This window comes from Toxotes jaculatrix, chromosome 17 (assembly GCF_017976425.1).
Source record: "Toxotes jaculatrix isolate fToxJac2 chromosome 17, fToxJac2.pri, whole genome shotgun sequence".
Lineage (NCBI taxonomy): Eukaryota > Metazoa > Chordata > Actinopteri > Toxotidae > Toxotes > Toxotes jaculatrix.
The window spans coordinates 11,705,130-11,720,350 of record NC_054410.1 but is presented as its reverse complement, the minus strand read 5'-3'; the positions used below and the strand labels follow the sequence as shown (position 1 = coordinate 11,720,350).

The following is a 15,221-nucleotide window of genomic DNA, read 5'->3' as shown; positions in this document are numbered from 1 at the left end:
CATCATTGATAGAAAGCCTCATATTAGGTGCCGCTGATCAGCACTTAAACTGTATAATTTGCCAATCATACAAAGGTTAAAAAAAAATAGAATTGGTACCTGATCAGTAAGGTGTCACCAGTTGTCGACTGGCTGTGGCAGACTTTAATGCGAGACAGGTGAAAAGGAAGGAAAAATGGGGGCAAGAGGAGGAGATGAGAGAGTTGGAGGGGTGACTTACATGTCACTGGCTGGGTTCGGTTTCACCACATTTTCAGCACTTAAACAAGCCTCCATGATTTCATTAAAGCCTGCATTCCCCACATTCTTGGCCAGCTGTGGAGCACACATACACGGACACAGACACAAATTAAAACGAGTTATCTGCCATTTTCTGCACCACATCCATTAATTAAAAAGTCATCAGTTCAAATTCACACCTCTATCAGGACGCAGGACAGACTCTAAACTGTATGTGGAGCCTTTTAAACTGCACGACGCCCGTCTGATTGTGGCTAAAATGACTGGCGTCTTAACACCAAGCAATCACGACTGGAAGCCTTTAATCCCGACTGTCCCACAGGCACTAAATCTCTTCACCAAATGGTGATTAGAAAAGCCAAACAAAATCTCAGCTATTCTGAGTGAGGACACTTCCAGAGGTCTCAGAGAGGAAGAGAATAAGGTCTAGGGTGATGCTATTCACCTTCCTTCTCCCCACTTTCACCTCCTGTCTTGATTTACAATCCCTCTTTCCTTCTCATTATTCCCCGCCCGCTCCAAACCCACTCCAAACCCACTCTCTTCATTTCCTCTCTTCATTTCTAATTTTATCCTGCCCAAAAATCCCCAGGAAGATCTGTGTGGAAAATCAATACAGTGGAATGACTCAAAGTTTGACAAAAACAGGGGACATGAGGTGATTCAGCGAGAAGACGGATGCTAAAAGTGATTTACCAAGAGCTCTGAGGTGCTGAGTACATCCAGAGTGAGCGACTGGATCCTGGAATAGTGGACTCCCAGCTCCCTGTGGATCCCTGAACATTCAATACAGGTGAGGATGCCCAGGTTGGTGGACAGCCACGTCGGGTCTGAGAGACAGAAAAGGAGAGAAAAATGTCATTTTCAAAATTGAAAACTGAGAGAAGGTTGAAAATGGAGAGAAGGTAAAGAACACATGAGGGAAATGAGGGTGTAATGAATATGGGTGACACACTGTCCTTGGGCAAAAAGCACTACAGCAAAAAGTAATTTCTGCAGCATGTGAGCCAACTTTGATGTGTCCTTGTGGAAAGCTGAGGGCTCTGGAAATTCAATAGCCGACTGAAGGGCTTTTTACTATCTCATGGCACACAATGCCAGACGAAAGTGACCAAGCCGAACTGTAAGTGAGCCTAGATACACGGCATATGTCTGGGTATATGTGTATGTCATATATGGTAGATTAAAGTGTATACATTTCTGCAGGAGGAAATTTTATGGGACTTGAGAAAAATCACTGGGGGACTTTATGTATTTGAGGAAAACCGATTTGAGTTGTAACAGTGTATCTCCACAAACAGAGAGGGTCTCAGAGGACCATACCAGTGGTTTTTCATGCTTTAGCTCATAACTATGCATAAAAATCAATGCTAACTTTTTAAAAAAAATAAAATTAGCTCTGATTTTGTGCTGTCAGTCTTTTGTGAGTTGAGGATTTTCCCGTCTATCTTTGCCACTCACTGGGCGCTCCACAGTCGCAGCACACGTCATTGCCCGTCATCCTCTTGACTTCTCCGAGGATTGCCTTGGTCAGCTCCTGCACAATGTTGTTCTCGCCAACATGCTGGTCCCCTTTGAAGGCCTGATTCAAAGCCTCCTCCTTACTGTTCTGCAGCACCGAGATCCAGCTGGAGGAGGGGAGAGACGAGACGAGACGGAAGAGGTGTACAGGAGATGTGAGTAAGATAAAAATGACAATAATGAAAGAGAGGGAGGAAAAATAGAGGGAGGAGAAGGGAATAGTAGGCTGAGAGGTGGGGGTGAGGCCGGCTGAATCAAAAAGGAATGAGAAGAGAAATTTGGTTTAAAAAAAAAAAGCACCATGCATCTGACTGGGTGTGAGGTAGGAAGTGTGTGGAAAGTGGCCGAGGTGGTAAACAGGATGCACATAGGCAAAGGCGTGAACACACATACACATACACATACACACACGCACACACACACACACAAAGGGAAGGAAGGAACAGGCACTTACATCTGACAGTCCTGGTCGTCCTCGGCCTGAAAGTGATACGTTCTGTCGTCTGAAACAAAAAAGAAACGAATGACAGAACAGAGGAGAGAAGTGGGAAAGGAAAGAGAGAGAGAGGGCAATCACAGTTAATCACAGAGCAGTGGAGATGAAGTAGAAGCTTTGAGCGATTCCCTCCAGAGGGCATTAAAGTATCCCACTGACAGGTCAGGATGAGGGTGAGCTGCTGAGCAGAAAACAAACAAAAAAAACTCTTTTAGCTCTTGTTTCTGTCTTCATATGTGAATCACTCACTAATGACCAGGGAGACAGAAAAGTATTTTTACATGCCCTGTATCCATACAACTTAAATTATGTCTTGTCTCCAGTGGCTGAAGTTTTGCCTCTCCATCTTAAAGCCAACATCTTTTCAATTAACAGTTTAGTACATGCAATGTCAACTGTGAAAAAGTTCAAGACTGAAAAATGACTGAAACTATTGATTATCAAAATAGCTGCAAACTAATTTTCCGTCAGTCAATAATGGTCAGTGTTTTGTCATTTCACCTGCAAAGTCATTTTTATTTGCCATTATTTCACTAAAGGGTTTTAATGAAATGCCAGATTGAGGTGTGCAGGATTTGTTTTTATATATATATATATTCTTTTAAAATTAGCTTATCTTCAGTTTGCTGCTGCTTGCTAAACAGTAAAGTCCATTCAAGGCCTGAGCTGCTCCCTAGAAGAATGGAGCTAAATAAAATGAAGCATTTGAGTTTAGCAACCTCAGACTGGGGAAAAGAAAAAAAGGCAAAATGCCGACAACAGAGAGGAAAAACAAAAAAAAAGGAAGGGAGGAAGATAACAGAATTGGTAAAAAGAGGGAGGGATGAACTTACGTGATATGAGGTCAAAGCTCCTCTTCTCCTCTGGATTGTGTTTCACCTGGCAGGTGAGCAGGTTGAGTTTAGCTGGTGGCCGGTTAGCCTGCCAGAGAGAAAGAGATGAAGCACAGAAGAAGAAGGGGGGGTGAAGAAAAATAACAACATAAGTGAGTGAGAGTGTTGTGTTTAACCGTATCTGACTGCTGCTGGAGCCAAATGAAACATTTGATAAGCTGCTCTGTGTGAGATGAATTGTGCTGTGAGAGGAGTCAACTGGGCCAGAGTTAAATCTTTATATGGGAACAAACAGAGTTAAGTGCGACTCAGCTGAGGCAGCGTTGTGAGAAGAATGTTAACTTGTGAACTCGGGCCTGTGAGGTCTCCGCTGCTCGCTGTTAATGTATTCGTGGCTAATGGGGGAATATAATGGCCAGCGAGGGAGAGGGCCTGCAGCAAGGACACTGAAACTAATGTGGGTGAGGTGGGAAAAGAGTAAATGATGCGTGTACGGAGGCCTGTCCACATGTGCGTATGTGTCCCAGAGAGTGCGTGAGTTTCAGTCACAACAACCGCACTGATCCCGTCTTGAATGCAAGATGAGAAAAAGGCATTATTGTTCGCTTACTGTGCCGTGTGAGATGGTGAGATATCCGTTCTTCGCTGTGCACTTTCTCTTCTGCCAAACCTTCCTCAACCTGCAGCGTGCAGAAGGCAGTGATTAGAAGGTCGAATATACAGTGGCACAGTGAATTCTGAATTCATAGAGCAGACACATTTGATGAAAAATTCAGAATGATCACATGTGGGATTCACATGCATTAGTTATGATACACAGGCTGAACACTGCATTCATATTTACAATAAACTAAGCTGCAGCTCTGGTTCTGGAGATGAACTGATTAATCTTTGCTACTTTAAAACTTGTTACCAAACACTCACACATTATGTGCAGTCATTCTCTCTTTTTTCACCTACAACACTACATCTGATCTTTGTATTTTAAACAACTCACCCATCACTTTTCTTGTAGAGGTATCCACTGCGCTCTGTGCCGTGCTCCTTGTTGCCCTGTGGCTGGTGCAGGCTGTAGGTGGTGCTCTGCCGCACCTGTGAATCCTAGGAAAACACACACACAAAGAAACAAATAGAGAAGACAAATCAGAGCTGTTATACAAATAAAGAAACAACACAAAAAGCAATTGCTGCATGTAGGATTTGCAAATCCACACTGCAAGCAATGAAGTGTGAAATGGCTCTGATTTACTCTGTGCTTTTCCTGCTCCTCTGAGAATTTCAAGGCAAGTATGAACAACAATAGGAATATGCTGCTGCTGTGAGCTTGAATGATTTTATACATGAGGGGAGGGAGAAAATAAGAAGAGCTTTCACACCTCTGAAATAAGGGTCTGCAACAGCAGGCGGCCAAAAGCTGCCATTTGCATTTTAGTCTCATTACTAATTCTGAAAGGATCAAAAGACACATCATATTATGACTATAAGCCTGGATGCAGTTTTAAGAGATGTAAACTTAATTCAATTTAAACTGATTTATCTTTTGGATATTATCTTTTGAACAGGACCAAACAAAGGTCAGGATTTTTGTAGCAGTGATGTAATTTCCTGTCTGGAAACACGACAGGAAGCAGAGAAGATGACTTGTGATGGCCGGCGTTAACAGAACCTTAATGATTTTTTTTGGTGTGTGCCTTTATCAGCAGGCACACACACAGCCAACAGGATAATCTTGGAGGAGCAGGACTGCAGCTCCAGCTCAAGCATTTCTCGCAGAAAAGTCATTTAAACTCCACAGCGCAACTAAAAGCTAACCAAAGCACTGGAACATGGCAATGTCATATTTGAAGAAACACACAAATTATCTGCTACTGAAAAATAACAGAAAACAAACCACTGATCTACAACTGAAATGACACCAAAATGAGCACAGGATGCAAACAACCACAGAAAAAGGTGGGGTTTTTTTTGTCAAGAAATCCACTTACTCTCCTAGACTTGTTTCACAAAAGACGGAGGCAGCGGAGGAGAGAAGAAAACAATCTTCAGGTGAGACCGGGAGCTGCTGCTGTAGTTTGCAGCATATTTAATAGTTCACTACGCTCGGGGCTGGGGTCCGTTTACAAATTAATACATTCAAATGGAAAAATAGCAATGCTTCTATGAAACAAATAGTAAATACTTCTGCAAACAAATTGGAATTATCTGATTTGTCAAGCTTTTTTTTCCACAAGAAAATCAGTTAGAAATCTGCCTTTTGAATTGGTTGAAATATGGTGTGGACCCCAACCCTGAGTGAGTCCTACATCAGTGACAACAGTGTTACATTTACAGTGGTGTGTGTGAGTTTTTGAGTGTATTCTCCCAGTCAACATTATCACTGAAAGAAGCTGAAGGTTAAAAATGAGGTTCAGGATTGTTGACACTATATATAATCTGATTATTTTAGAGCAGATTTATGGGAATTAAACAGATTAAATTATAATATTTGACTGGCATGTTCTTTGACATTAAAAGGTCACAGAGGACCTTCTGTGTGTGTGTGTGTATGTGTGGGTGTGCATACACTTGAGTGTGTGTTACCTCTTTCTGCTCCACCTGTAGCGCCGACTTGAGGACGTCTCGTAGCTGAGTCAGCTGCTTCCTCTCCTCGTCCTGCACCTGCTTTATCTGTGGTGAAGGAAAAGAAAGATTGAGAACAACAAAAACAGGAGAGACGGGACAGAGAAGAAACATGTGCAATGTGTGAATCACAAAGAACATAAACACATGAGAGTTAAGTAAATAAAATATGGCTTCTGGAGTTCTCACTGTGTGCAGATCTGTGGCCAGTTTCTCTATGGAAGGCTTCAGGTTGTCCACAGCTTTCAGGCCATCCTGAAAGAAACTGAAAAAGAAGGACATTTTATCTCCCTAGTTTTAATTTTTTCAAGTGTTAAAATAAATAACATTATTTTTAATTTTAGTTTATTTATGTAACCAAAACAGTTAATATCTGCATCATATGTGTATGTGTCTTACTTGCACTGTGCGTGGAAGTACTTGATGAGATTCTGCAGCAGGTCCACCCCCTTCTTGATTTTGATCTCATTGACTTTGAGAAGATACTGTAAACATATTGAATACAGATCCAGTCAGACAGTGTCAGGCCAGGTTCAGTCAGAGGGGAAGGCAGCTCGGGCTCCATCTTAAACACCCCTTTCATCTCCTATCTCGACACTTCAAAGTAAAAATCTTCATCTTTCAAGTGAAGCTTCATTAAAATAAAACACGAAAAAAGCATGGACGACACAAACATACTAAAATCTAAAGTAAGAGGCATTTTGAACAAGGGGGGAGCTGTAGGTTTCAGCAGTGAGGATCACTTCAGCGTTCAAAAAGCTGCAGTTCCTCGGCTGCTGCTGGAGGCTGGCTCCAGAAGTGAGCAATTCTCCATTGACCCCCATGTTAAAATAGGCAACTTTACAGCCTAAAAAAACAGCCTGGTACATTCTTTGTTTTTGGTCTCTATTGATAGTTTCCACCTCCGTGAACACCGTTTCAGTGTTATTCAGGCTTAAAATTCTTACATAAATTAGGGCGTGGTTACATTGCCTGACAGCTCCATAGACAGGCACTGGCAGTTAGCTCTTTGCTGAAGCATCGGCTGGGCTAGGCGGCTACATCCAGAAACCTCCGGCGACCTCCAGCGGTTGACAGGGGCTGCAGTGTCCGTGTTTGTTTGCCAATGTTCGGATAGGATTTGTGACAATATGGCTTGTTGGAGTGTAGACTGTACTAACCGACCGTCGAAGGAGTCAGTTTTTTCGGTAAGTAAATTTCTCACTATTTTACCTGGATGTTTGCACTAATTAGCATGTATTAGCATATTTTGCCGCTGGCTTATGACTTAATTGTCGCTTTATGGTCAGATAGAGGACTGGAGCTGCTAATGTTAGGAACGGTGTTGCTGTGTGTTCCGTGCTGTCAGAGTCCGTTTATTGTGGGAATACTAGGCTACAATTTTATTTCGTCTCATTTTTCTGTTTAAAAAGTCCGACATTGCATGGACAGAGCAGCTCCGTTAGTAAGCGGCTGCTGTTGTTTGTGTGCTGCTGTAACTGTAACTGTAAGCGGATAGTGGGTGGAGGCAGCGGTGAAAACCGGTAAATATTAAACATTATAATATATTATTATCGTCATTATTATAATGACGATAATCCCCGGACTCGGGGACTGTCGTGTGGTGGATGTAGCTGCCGCTTAGCTTGTTAGCCTTGCTGATTAGCCGTAGGCTAGCTCGGTTGCTCCGAGCTAAGTGGCCGGGTTCTCGGCCGGCTGACTCCGGCTGACCCGTAGAGTAACTGCCTCTTCGCCAAATATGGAAAGTACACTCCCACTAAAATCCAAGATGACGCAGCTCAAATGCCCATGGTTTGGTGACAAAACCGACTCCCCGAAACCAGTGGGTGACGTCACGGGTGCTATGTCCGTGTTTTATACAGCCTATGATTTTGAAACATTCAACCTTTATGTAACTTTAGCACAGACAGACGTTTATAGGACCTAATGTGTAAAAACCACTACCTGTTATACACACCATCAACTGTGTGCAGTCATATTCTCAGATCAGAAGCTGCAATTTTCATTTTACATGCTGCATATGTTTCATTATTTATTTAGTTACATATTTTATTTAATTATAAACACTCATTAGTCTAACTAACCTCACACATCTGCAGCTGGAAGAATCTCCTCTCCTTCTCCATCTCTTCAGCAATTTCCGCCCCGCTAATTTCCGTCCTGATCATCCCATGCTGCCTCGCGTGCTCCTTCTTCTCCTTCTCTATCTTGGTGCTGGCAGGAAGTGACATAACAGGAGTCAAAGAGCACATCGCACATCCATGACAGCACCACAGACCAAAAAAAAAAAAGAATGTAAAATCAGCTCTATTGTTGTCTGGCAGATAAAATTAAGTACCTGGTTTACAGTCTATGTAATGACATAAAAGCTACATTTTCTGTGTGAAATTGAAATACACCAGGTACTTGGTTATATTTGGTTACATGTAGTTAGTATATTAAAAGCCAGGATTGAGGAGTGAAATCTTCCACATGCTGCATTGCCTGTCAGTCAGTACTCAGAGCTGATTTTTCACAAACACAATAAACTACATACAGTATCTCACACAGGCAATCAGGAAAACACGCCACACAAAGGAGGGGAGGTACCAGTCCATGCAAAAGGGCATTCTTTTTCATATGCTGTTTTTCTGACAGCATATCCCCTGCAAAAAGGATGCAGCAGTTTTTTCTCTCCCAGAGAGACGGTAGGAGTGTGACGGTGCCAGTGACTGCTGGCTGTTTGAGAGCTGCTCAGCCTGGTTCATGTGCATCTAGACAGACTTCACTCCCTGATGTTAAACTGTCTGTATCTACGCAGCCTGTAGTTAGGCTCAGAACAAGTAGGCAAAAATAATTAAATACAAAGTTACCAACTACTCTTAGAGGAATAGTTTAATATTTTGGCAAATATGCTTCTTCACTTCTTGCCAAGAGCCCGACTCCTCACGGCAGTGACAAATAGCTCCAGGAAGTTACTGATCCTAGCCAAAAAAGCCGTATAGCATGTAATCATTCATAAAAAACACCTTTTTTCCACTTTGTTTTTTGGAACTGTTAAACAAAAGAGAAATAATGTGTTAATTAGTGAGCTTTAGAGGTGCCAGTAGGTGAGCACTTTTAGACAGAGCCAGGCTAGCTGTTTTCCCTCTGTTTCCAGTCTTTATGCTTAGCTAAGCTAACGGTCTCGTGACAGTAGCTTCATATTTAAACAGGCAAATATGCACAAGAAAGTGGTTCAGTGGATAATCCAAATCACCATCTAACTATTCCTTTAATATTCCCTCTCGATTGCCATGCTGTGATCATGATTTCACATCACTTTAGGCAAAGGAAGGAAGGAAAACATTAATTTCTTTCTATTCTTCCTGTAGCATGATAAATATCTAGTGACCCTCATGGAAAAGAGCCTGTATTTACTTATGTATTTCACTGCACACCTTGTTCTTGTCTGGGTTACAAACATAAGCCTCCACATTGTGCTTCAGTTGAATTGTTAATATTCATCATTTATGCAGGCTGTGTGCAAGAAATAAAACAAAATTTGGCATGCTCTCAAAGGTTATGTATTGTAGCATTGCTCTGCGAATAAATGCTACCTTTAATTTGAGGTTTGATTGTTTAATGGAGGCAGCTACAAGTAGAAAACCTTTTGAATAACAATAGGAAAAGACACAAAGTCGGTTCCTTCAATGTTTATGCTATTCCAAAAAAAAAAAAAAAAAAAAGTAATCAAGGGCCTTGTTTGAAAACTAAAATGCACAACCTGAGGGAAAGCAACAATAAGCTCCAACAATGTTTAGTTTTGGTCACAAACTTGCCATTTAGCCAGTGAGAACGTGCCAAATTGGATTTCATTGAGAAGACACTGTTGGCCTTTGTCAGCACATGAATCTTCAGCCCTGACAGCATTACAGCATCATCAGGGCTGCAACTAATAGAGAGGCACATGTTAGCCAGGCTGTTTGGCTGCCAGCCAAACTGACAGTTGTTCAACTGACGATGAGGCTGAGAATCCATTCACCTTCAGTCCTGTCACTTCAGGAAGTCGTTCACCAAAAGGACACTGGACTTTTGATTTTTCCTCATGCATTATGCATTTAAATTTAGGAAAAATGGTCTGGATTTACTTATTAAACATTAATCACTCCTCCTTCCTGACGTAACAGCATTCAAAGTGAGATGATCTCAAATCTGACGACTGAAAACAGAATTCAAACTCGGGTGTCGGATGCAAATCGGTTGCAAACCAAATTAGGGAAATCAGAAATTAATACTGTGCTAAAATCAAATAATTTCATCTCTCTGTGTGCCTGTGATATGAAAACAGACTGTTGCTGTGACAGCAGACAGCAGAGAGATCATAGATGACCAGACGACTGGAGCAGGAGGATAGGTTTGGGTGGTTTTCCAATCAGGCAGAAAACTGGACTCTATTGATGGCCTCAGTTTGGCATCAATAGAGCCAAATCATAAGAATAAGTTGGGACGAAGAGGAACAGTCACATAGCATCCGGCCGAACTCTCAATGTCAGTACAAAGTCCGTACTGTCTGATCGAAACGGTTTGGAGAGAGGATGTATTACCCTTTCAGTAAAGAATGTCCTTTGCTGCTTGTAAAATATATGAAAGTGCTATAAAAAGTCATGTGTTCCTTGCATGCACAATCACAATGGAGTGTCAGAGTGGAGGTGGGAAGGCGACAGTGAGGGCGGGTTATTCACATTATCAGGGATGTGTTGACAGATAATCACAGAGGGAGGTTAGAGTGGGAGAGCGGTTAGTCAAGACAAGTCAGACAGAGACATGACACAAACTGTACATTTCAATTTAACACATAACATCACAGATACGGCTTAGTTTGACAAAATAAAACTAGTCTGAACTCCTGAAATTCAGCAAATTACAACTAATGATGTCTGTGTAATCACATCGTTTTAGGCATTATCAGCATGTTGCACAATTTTAACCAATTAACTAAAACCATCCAAGTGTCTAGTTGTATACTAACACAAACAGGCAGTTGAACAGATATAATATGTTAAGTTTCTTACACTTTTGTTTCGTAGTCCTTCCAGGCTTTGTCAAAAGGTTTTTTTAGATCCTGTGAAAAACAACAAAAAGCAGAAAGTTTGTGATGAAGTGATTCGATAAAAAAACCTCAACAGCAATTTTTGATATGACAGAAATCTCTCAAGTCCAAATTGACTTTTGAATGGATATTTATTACAAGATCAAGAATGAACTTTCCATCTCCACTTTGAAGACAAAGTGGGCAATAAGTCCTTATAGTGCTCAAAAAACTGAAATTTGCATTAAAAGCAAGAAATTATGTCAGAGGTCGCACACAAGCAAACACACATCCTTAGAGTTATGACAGAGATCACAATCACAAGAATGTCACCATTATGACAACCACGTCGTCACGTACTGTTACATGTTCCGAAGAATAGTTTCTCACTCAGTAACGAACAAAGTTACTGTGGGTGTGTGTGTGTGTTTGCAGGTGTGTATTTCATCACAATATGAATCACGAAGCTGAATCATCTTCATCCAAGTTGCAGAGCAGCCCACAGCTGTCTCAACAGGGAACTGGGCGAGGGTTTGCGAAGGGTGTTGTTTTTTGCTTTTTTTTTTTTTTTTTGGGAAAGCAGCAACGTGGTGCAATTGTTTTTTTGGCATTTGTAACACGATTCATCTGGCAACACCAACGACAGATTTCTCATTGTCATGGGTGTATTTTCAACAGCTGCTTGAGTAAAACGCTTGATTAAACAACATCTCTACCGCTGCGGTGCTGATTAAACAGTGATTAGGACAAACAAAAGCAGACATTAGTGGGTGCAATTGGCTGTGTTACTCTCTAAAAAAAGCAATTCAACAACATTAATTTTGTTGTCTACTACCAGAGCCAGGGGGCCGGGAAAATCTGCTAAACAGCATGCAATAAAAACAAACAGTCAAGAAAGTTATGCTGCATTTAACTCAACTGCTCCATTTGTAATTGAACCCCCAAAACTACAGTGAGCAACTGCTGAAACATGGCAGCAAAATGAGATTGTGAATGCCTACTTTTTAGCACTAAGAGGTCAAGCAACACTTCTATGTAGCTTATTGTGTATTTCTGTTTAACAAATGTGAAAAGCAGATGTATTTCTGTTCGGCTGGACAGACAGCCTATGGCTATAGAGCCTCTTAAAGCTGCAGCGAGGACTGTGATCCCGCTGTTGACCTCCACTTCAAGAGCAGAGGAGTGGCAGGCTCAACCTGTCAGTCCACAGGATCACAGTCTGGTTCACTGGGCCAAGTCAAGGAGCACTCAGCCATTCACTCAACCAGCTCGAGGGTAGAAACCACCAGAGGAAAGAGAGCATAAAAGACCATAAAAATACCAAAAAAAAAAAAAAAAAGAGCTGAACCTGTGAAGACAGAAGCCAAAGCAAAGGGGGAAACCGCTAACAGAACGAACTGCAAAAGAGAGCCAGAGAGAAAAGAGGGGGTGAGCGGAAGGAAATGTCAGAGCCAGAGAGACGAGAAAAATGGCAACAATGGCTAAAAATACCAGACACAGGCATCGCTGGGCAGGGTAGGGCAGAGCAGAATAGGCCGAAGCACAGGGCAAAACACTCCCTGTGAGAGAGGAGAGCTCTTTGCACCGTGTCTGTCTGAATCTAAAGGACGGAGGAGGAATGCCGTGCCCTTGACAACGGCCTCCATTCGCAAAATTATCACCTCTTACTACCTACCACCACACATTTCCAGGAACAGCAGTTCCTGCTGGACATTCCTCACTACTGTGCTAAATCTGCAACCTGGTCAGCAGCAATGAAGACAGAGTTTAGTTTGGATCAGAAGTACTCTATCAGTATTTAGTAATTCAGAAGACATTAGCACTTTTTTGCTCAGGTTTTGAGATTCCCCTCCTCTCCCACCCCACCCCAAACATTTTAATGTGTCACATTATGAGAAACATAGTGAAAGTTAATGATAGCTAAATTCTATTTAGGTTCAATAACTACTGATGCTGCTGGTGTTTCAGTTGATAGCAGAGTATGTAGTATTCAGCCAAATGAGGAAAAACCATCAGTGATCTGCTCTTATCTAAGATCTCAAACAGTAAGCATGGGTGAGTGGTTTTGGGAGTTCACGACCCACTGAACCACAATGGGGCGGGGGGGGGCAGATGGACCCACGTTGCTCAGTCCAAAGGCATTAGAGCACGGGGTCCCCCTCCTCACGCTCCTTACTTACACAAACACAGTAGATTCTACAGCAACTATCCAGACACTGTGACTGAATAGTGAAAAGATGGTATGACTCACGGTGCGTTAGAAACACAGCCCGGTCAATAAGCAGACGATGAGAGGGTCCGCTGCAGGCATGACATCATGCTGGCGTCCAACTCTGAAAGTCCGCTTGTTAGCAGAACGGTCTCGTGGACTCAGCACTTTCCATTTTCCACGGACTGCGAGTGTGTGTGAGTGTTTATCTTCAGCAACAATACTTCTAGGTCTTCCAGGGGGGACCCCACCCCAGCCATTTTTGCTAGTACTGCATGGTCTGAGCTTCATCAAACACTGCACTAAGTACGGAAATTAAAAGGTGACAACTGATGGCAACCTAAAAATGACACAGTCACTTTATTTTTACACGTGAAATCCCTATCGCGCTCTGTGGTGACACGGTCATGGAGGTAGATGAGGTGGAAAATGGTGGGTTTTTAGCTGAGTAACAGCAGCGACAGGTTGCTAGGTTTTAGCCCTCTAATCACAGGGCCATTAGCGGCTGACTCCTGCGGGGATAGTTCATCGCACTCATTGCCAAAGACAGCACTGGCAGAATATTAACAAGCTCAGGGGGAACAACGGCCACCAGAAGGTCATTAAATCCTGAGTTAAATCAAATGAAAGGACTGGTGTCTATTGTAGCTGCCACAAAGATGCAGTAATTGCAGAGTTTTTACCAGACTGCCTTTTGGAAAATAGCAATTACATTTTTAGGGTTATGTCATACTTACTCCCTCTTCGTTTAGATATTCCCGTTTTACTGGCTGTTTTGTCACATCCCTGAAAATATTTTTCAAGCTGTAGTTTGCCCTGTGTATGATCAGTATCCCTGCTGTAGCCTCCTATTGAGAGAAATCCTTAATTTTCCATTTACTAATTGCGTGGATCGCCTAACATGTACATTAAGTTACATTTGTGTGTGGAATTTTGACTCTTTTTTGCAGCCTCTGATCAATAAGTGCATGTTGTGCGTGTTTAAGTGCTGGTGGAAAACTCCTGGCTTTTTGTCACATTCACATGGAATTGTAAGTGTGAAAGTGTGAAAAACCTTTTTCGCCCAAACATACAATTACCCATCACCCTTTGTTCAGACAATATTTAATCAAGTATCTTTACATGGAATATTCTGGTGTCATGTGGCTTTCATTTTGGCAAATTGGTTGGAAAATGCCTTCATGAGCACCACAAATTACTCACAAATCATCACACACGTTTGTCAAAGTTATTTTTATGTGCAGATCATGAAACATGCATTTGTCTCCAGTACTGAGACTACTTTCTCTTCATGAACTTCTTTGATCTTTTAAATACATCCCTCTTACTCTTTTAGGATGTCCATATCAAACCATTACTTTGTCATAGTCTCCTTCCTCCTCTCCCTGCAGTCTAAACAGTCTGTCTTACAGGTCTGGACTTCTTCTTGCCCCCCTTAACAGGTACTTCCCCTGGGAGAGGACAGGAGAGAAGGAGCAGGGTAATGACAGCGGAGGAGGAAGATGATGAAGAGCATGGGAGGGACGAGGGAAAGGCCTTGGGCTGCGGAGGTGAGCAACAGGTTGGGAGGGAGGGTGGAGCTGCTAACTAAGGCAAGAAATAATCCATCACGGCATTTCTGGATGACTCTTTCTGAGGTTTACTGTCACTACAACAGCAGTGACATTTATCAGAATGTGCAAATGTGTGTGTGTCCTGAGGTATAAAATAACCAGAAGCTCATTAGCCCCATGTCATTGGGGTAATGAGAATCATCCGAGGGCTAATGAGCAATAAGTGGGTAAGTATTACAGATGTGACTGGCTGCCAAAGTCGTGCTGCACAGTGAGGGGGTGGGCGACGGGTACAGAGTGAAGGAGACAGGGGGAAGGAAAGTGGGCGAGAGATAGAAGTGGAGTCAGGAGAAAGACAAGAAGACAAAGAAAGGAAACAATGGAGGAGAAAAGCAGACAGCGGCTGAAAAGAAAACATTGCACTTGAGAGACGAAACAAAAGAGCAACAGAAGAGAAAGGACAGCGGAGGAGTTCAGAGGTCAAGAAACAGCCAAGTGGCCGAGGGTCCTGGGGGCAACTGGCGTTCCTATGGCAACCAGCTTCATTAGAGAGCTAGCTTAATCGCATCATACCTCTGTGAAAACTGCAGCCAATCATGTGCCTCAAGAGTGAAAAGGTCACAGACTGCTACCGACAGTAACGAGTCCTTATTGCATTACAGATCTGCAGAGGCTGTTGATGAATGTCTGTCTGGGTTTA

At 42.4% G+C, this 15,221-nt stretch overlaps 1 protein-coding gene across 2 annotated transcripts in view; it reads right to left on the bottom strand.

Annotated features, from left to right (window-relative positions):
• The window catches only part of asap2a (ArfGAP with SH3 domain, ankyrin repeat and PH domain 2a), a 53,232-nt gene that overhangs the window by 10,212 nt on the left and 27,799 nt on the right, over window positions 1–15,221 (bottom strand). For both annotated transcript variants that reach the window (XM_041060046.1, XM_041060047.1), the window contains exons 5-16: window positions 10,743–10,792; window positions 7,794–7,923; window positions 6,109–6,194; window positions 5,899–5,974; window positions 5,671–5,757; window positions 4,088–4,191; window positions 3,701–3,770; window positions 3,091–3,178; window positions 2,216–2,264; window positions 1,702–1,868; window positions 937–1,070; window positions 221–315 (exon numbers count right to left, since the gene is read on the bottom strand). In XM_041060046.1, the coding sequence (XP_040915980.1) occupies window positions 221–315; window positions 937–1,070; window positions 1,702–1,868; window positions 2,216–2,264; window positions 3,091–3,178; window positions 3,701–3,770; window positions 4,088–4,191; window positions 5,671–5,757; window positions 5,899–5,974; window positions 6,109–6,194; window positions 7,794–7,923; window positions 10,743–10,792 (1,136 nt within the window). The remainder of the gene's footprint in view (window positions 1–220; window positions 316–936; window positions 1,071–1,701; window positions 1,869–2,215; window positions 2,265–3,090; window positions 3,179–3,700; window positions 3,771–4,087; window positions 4,192–5,670; window positions 5,758–5,898; window positions 5,975–6,108; window positions 6,195–7,793; window positions 7,924–10,742; window positions 10,793–15,221) is intronic.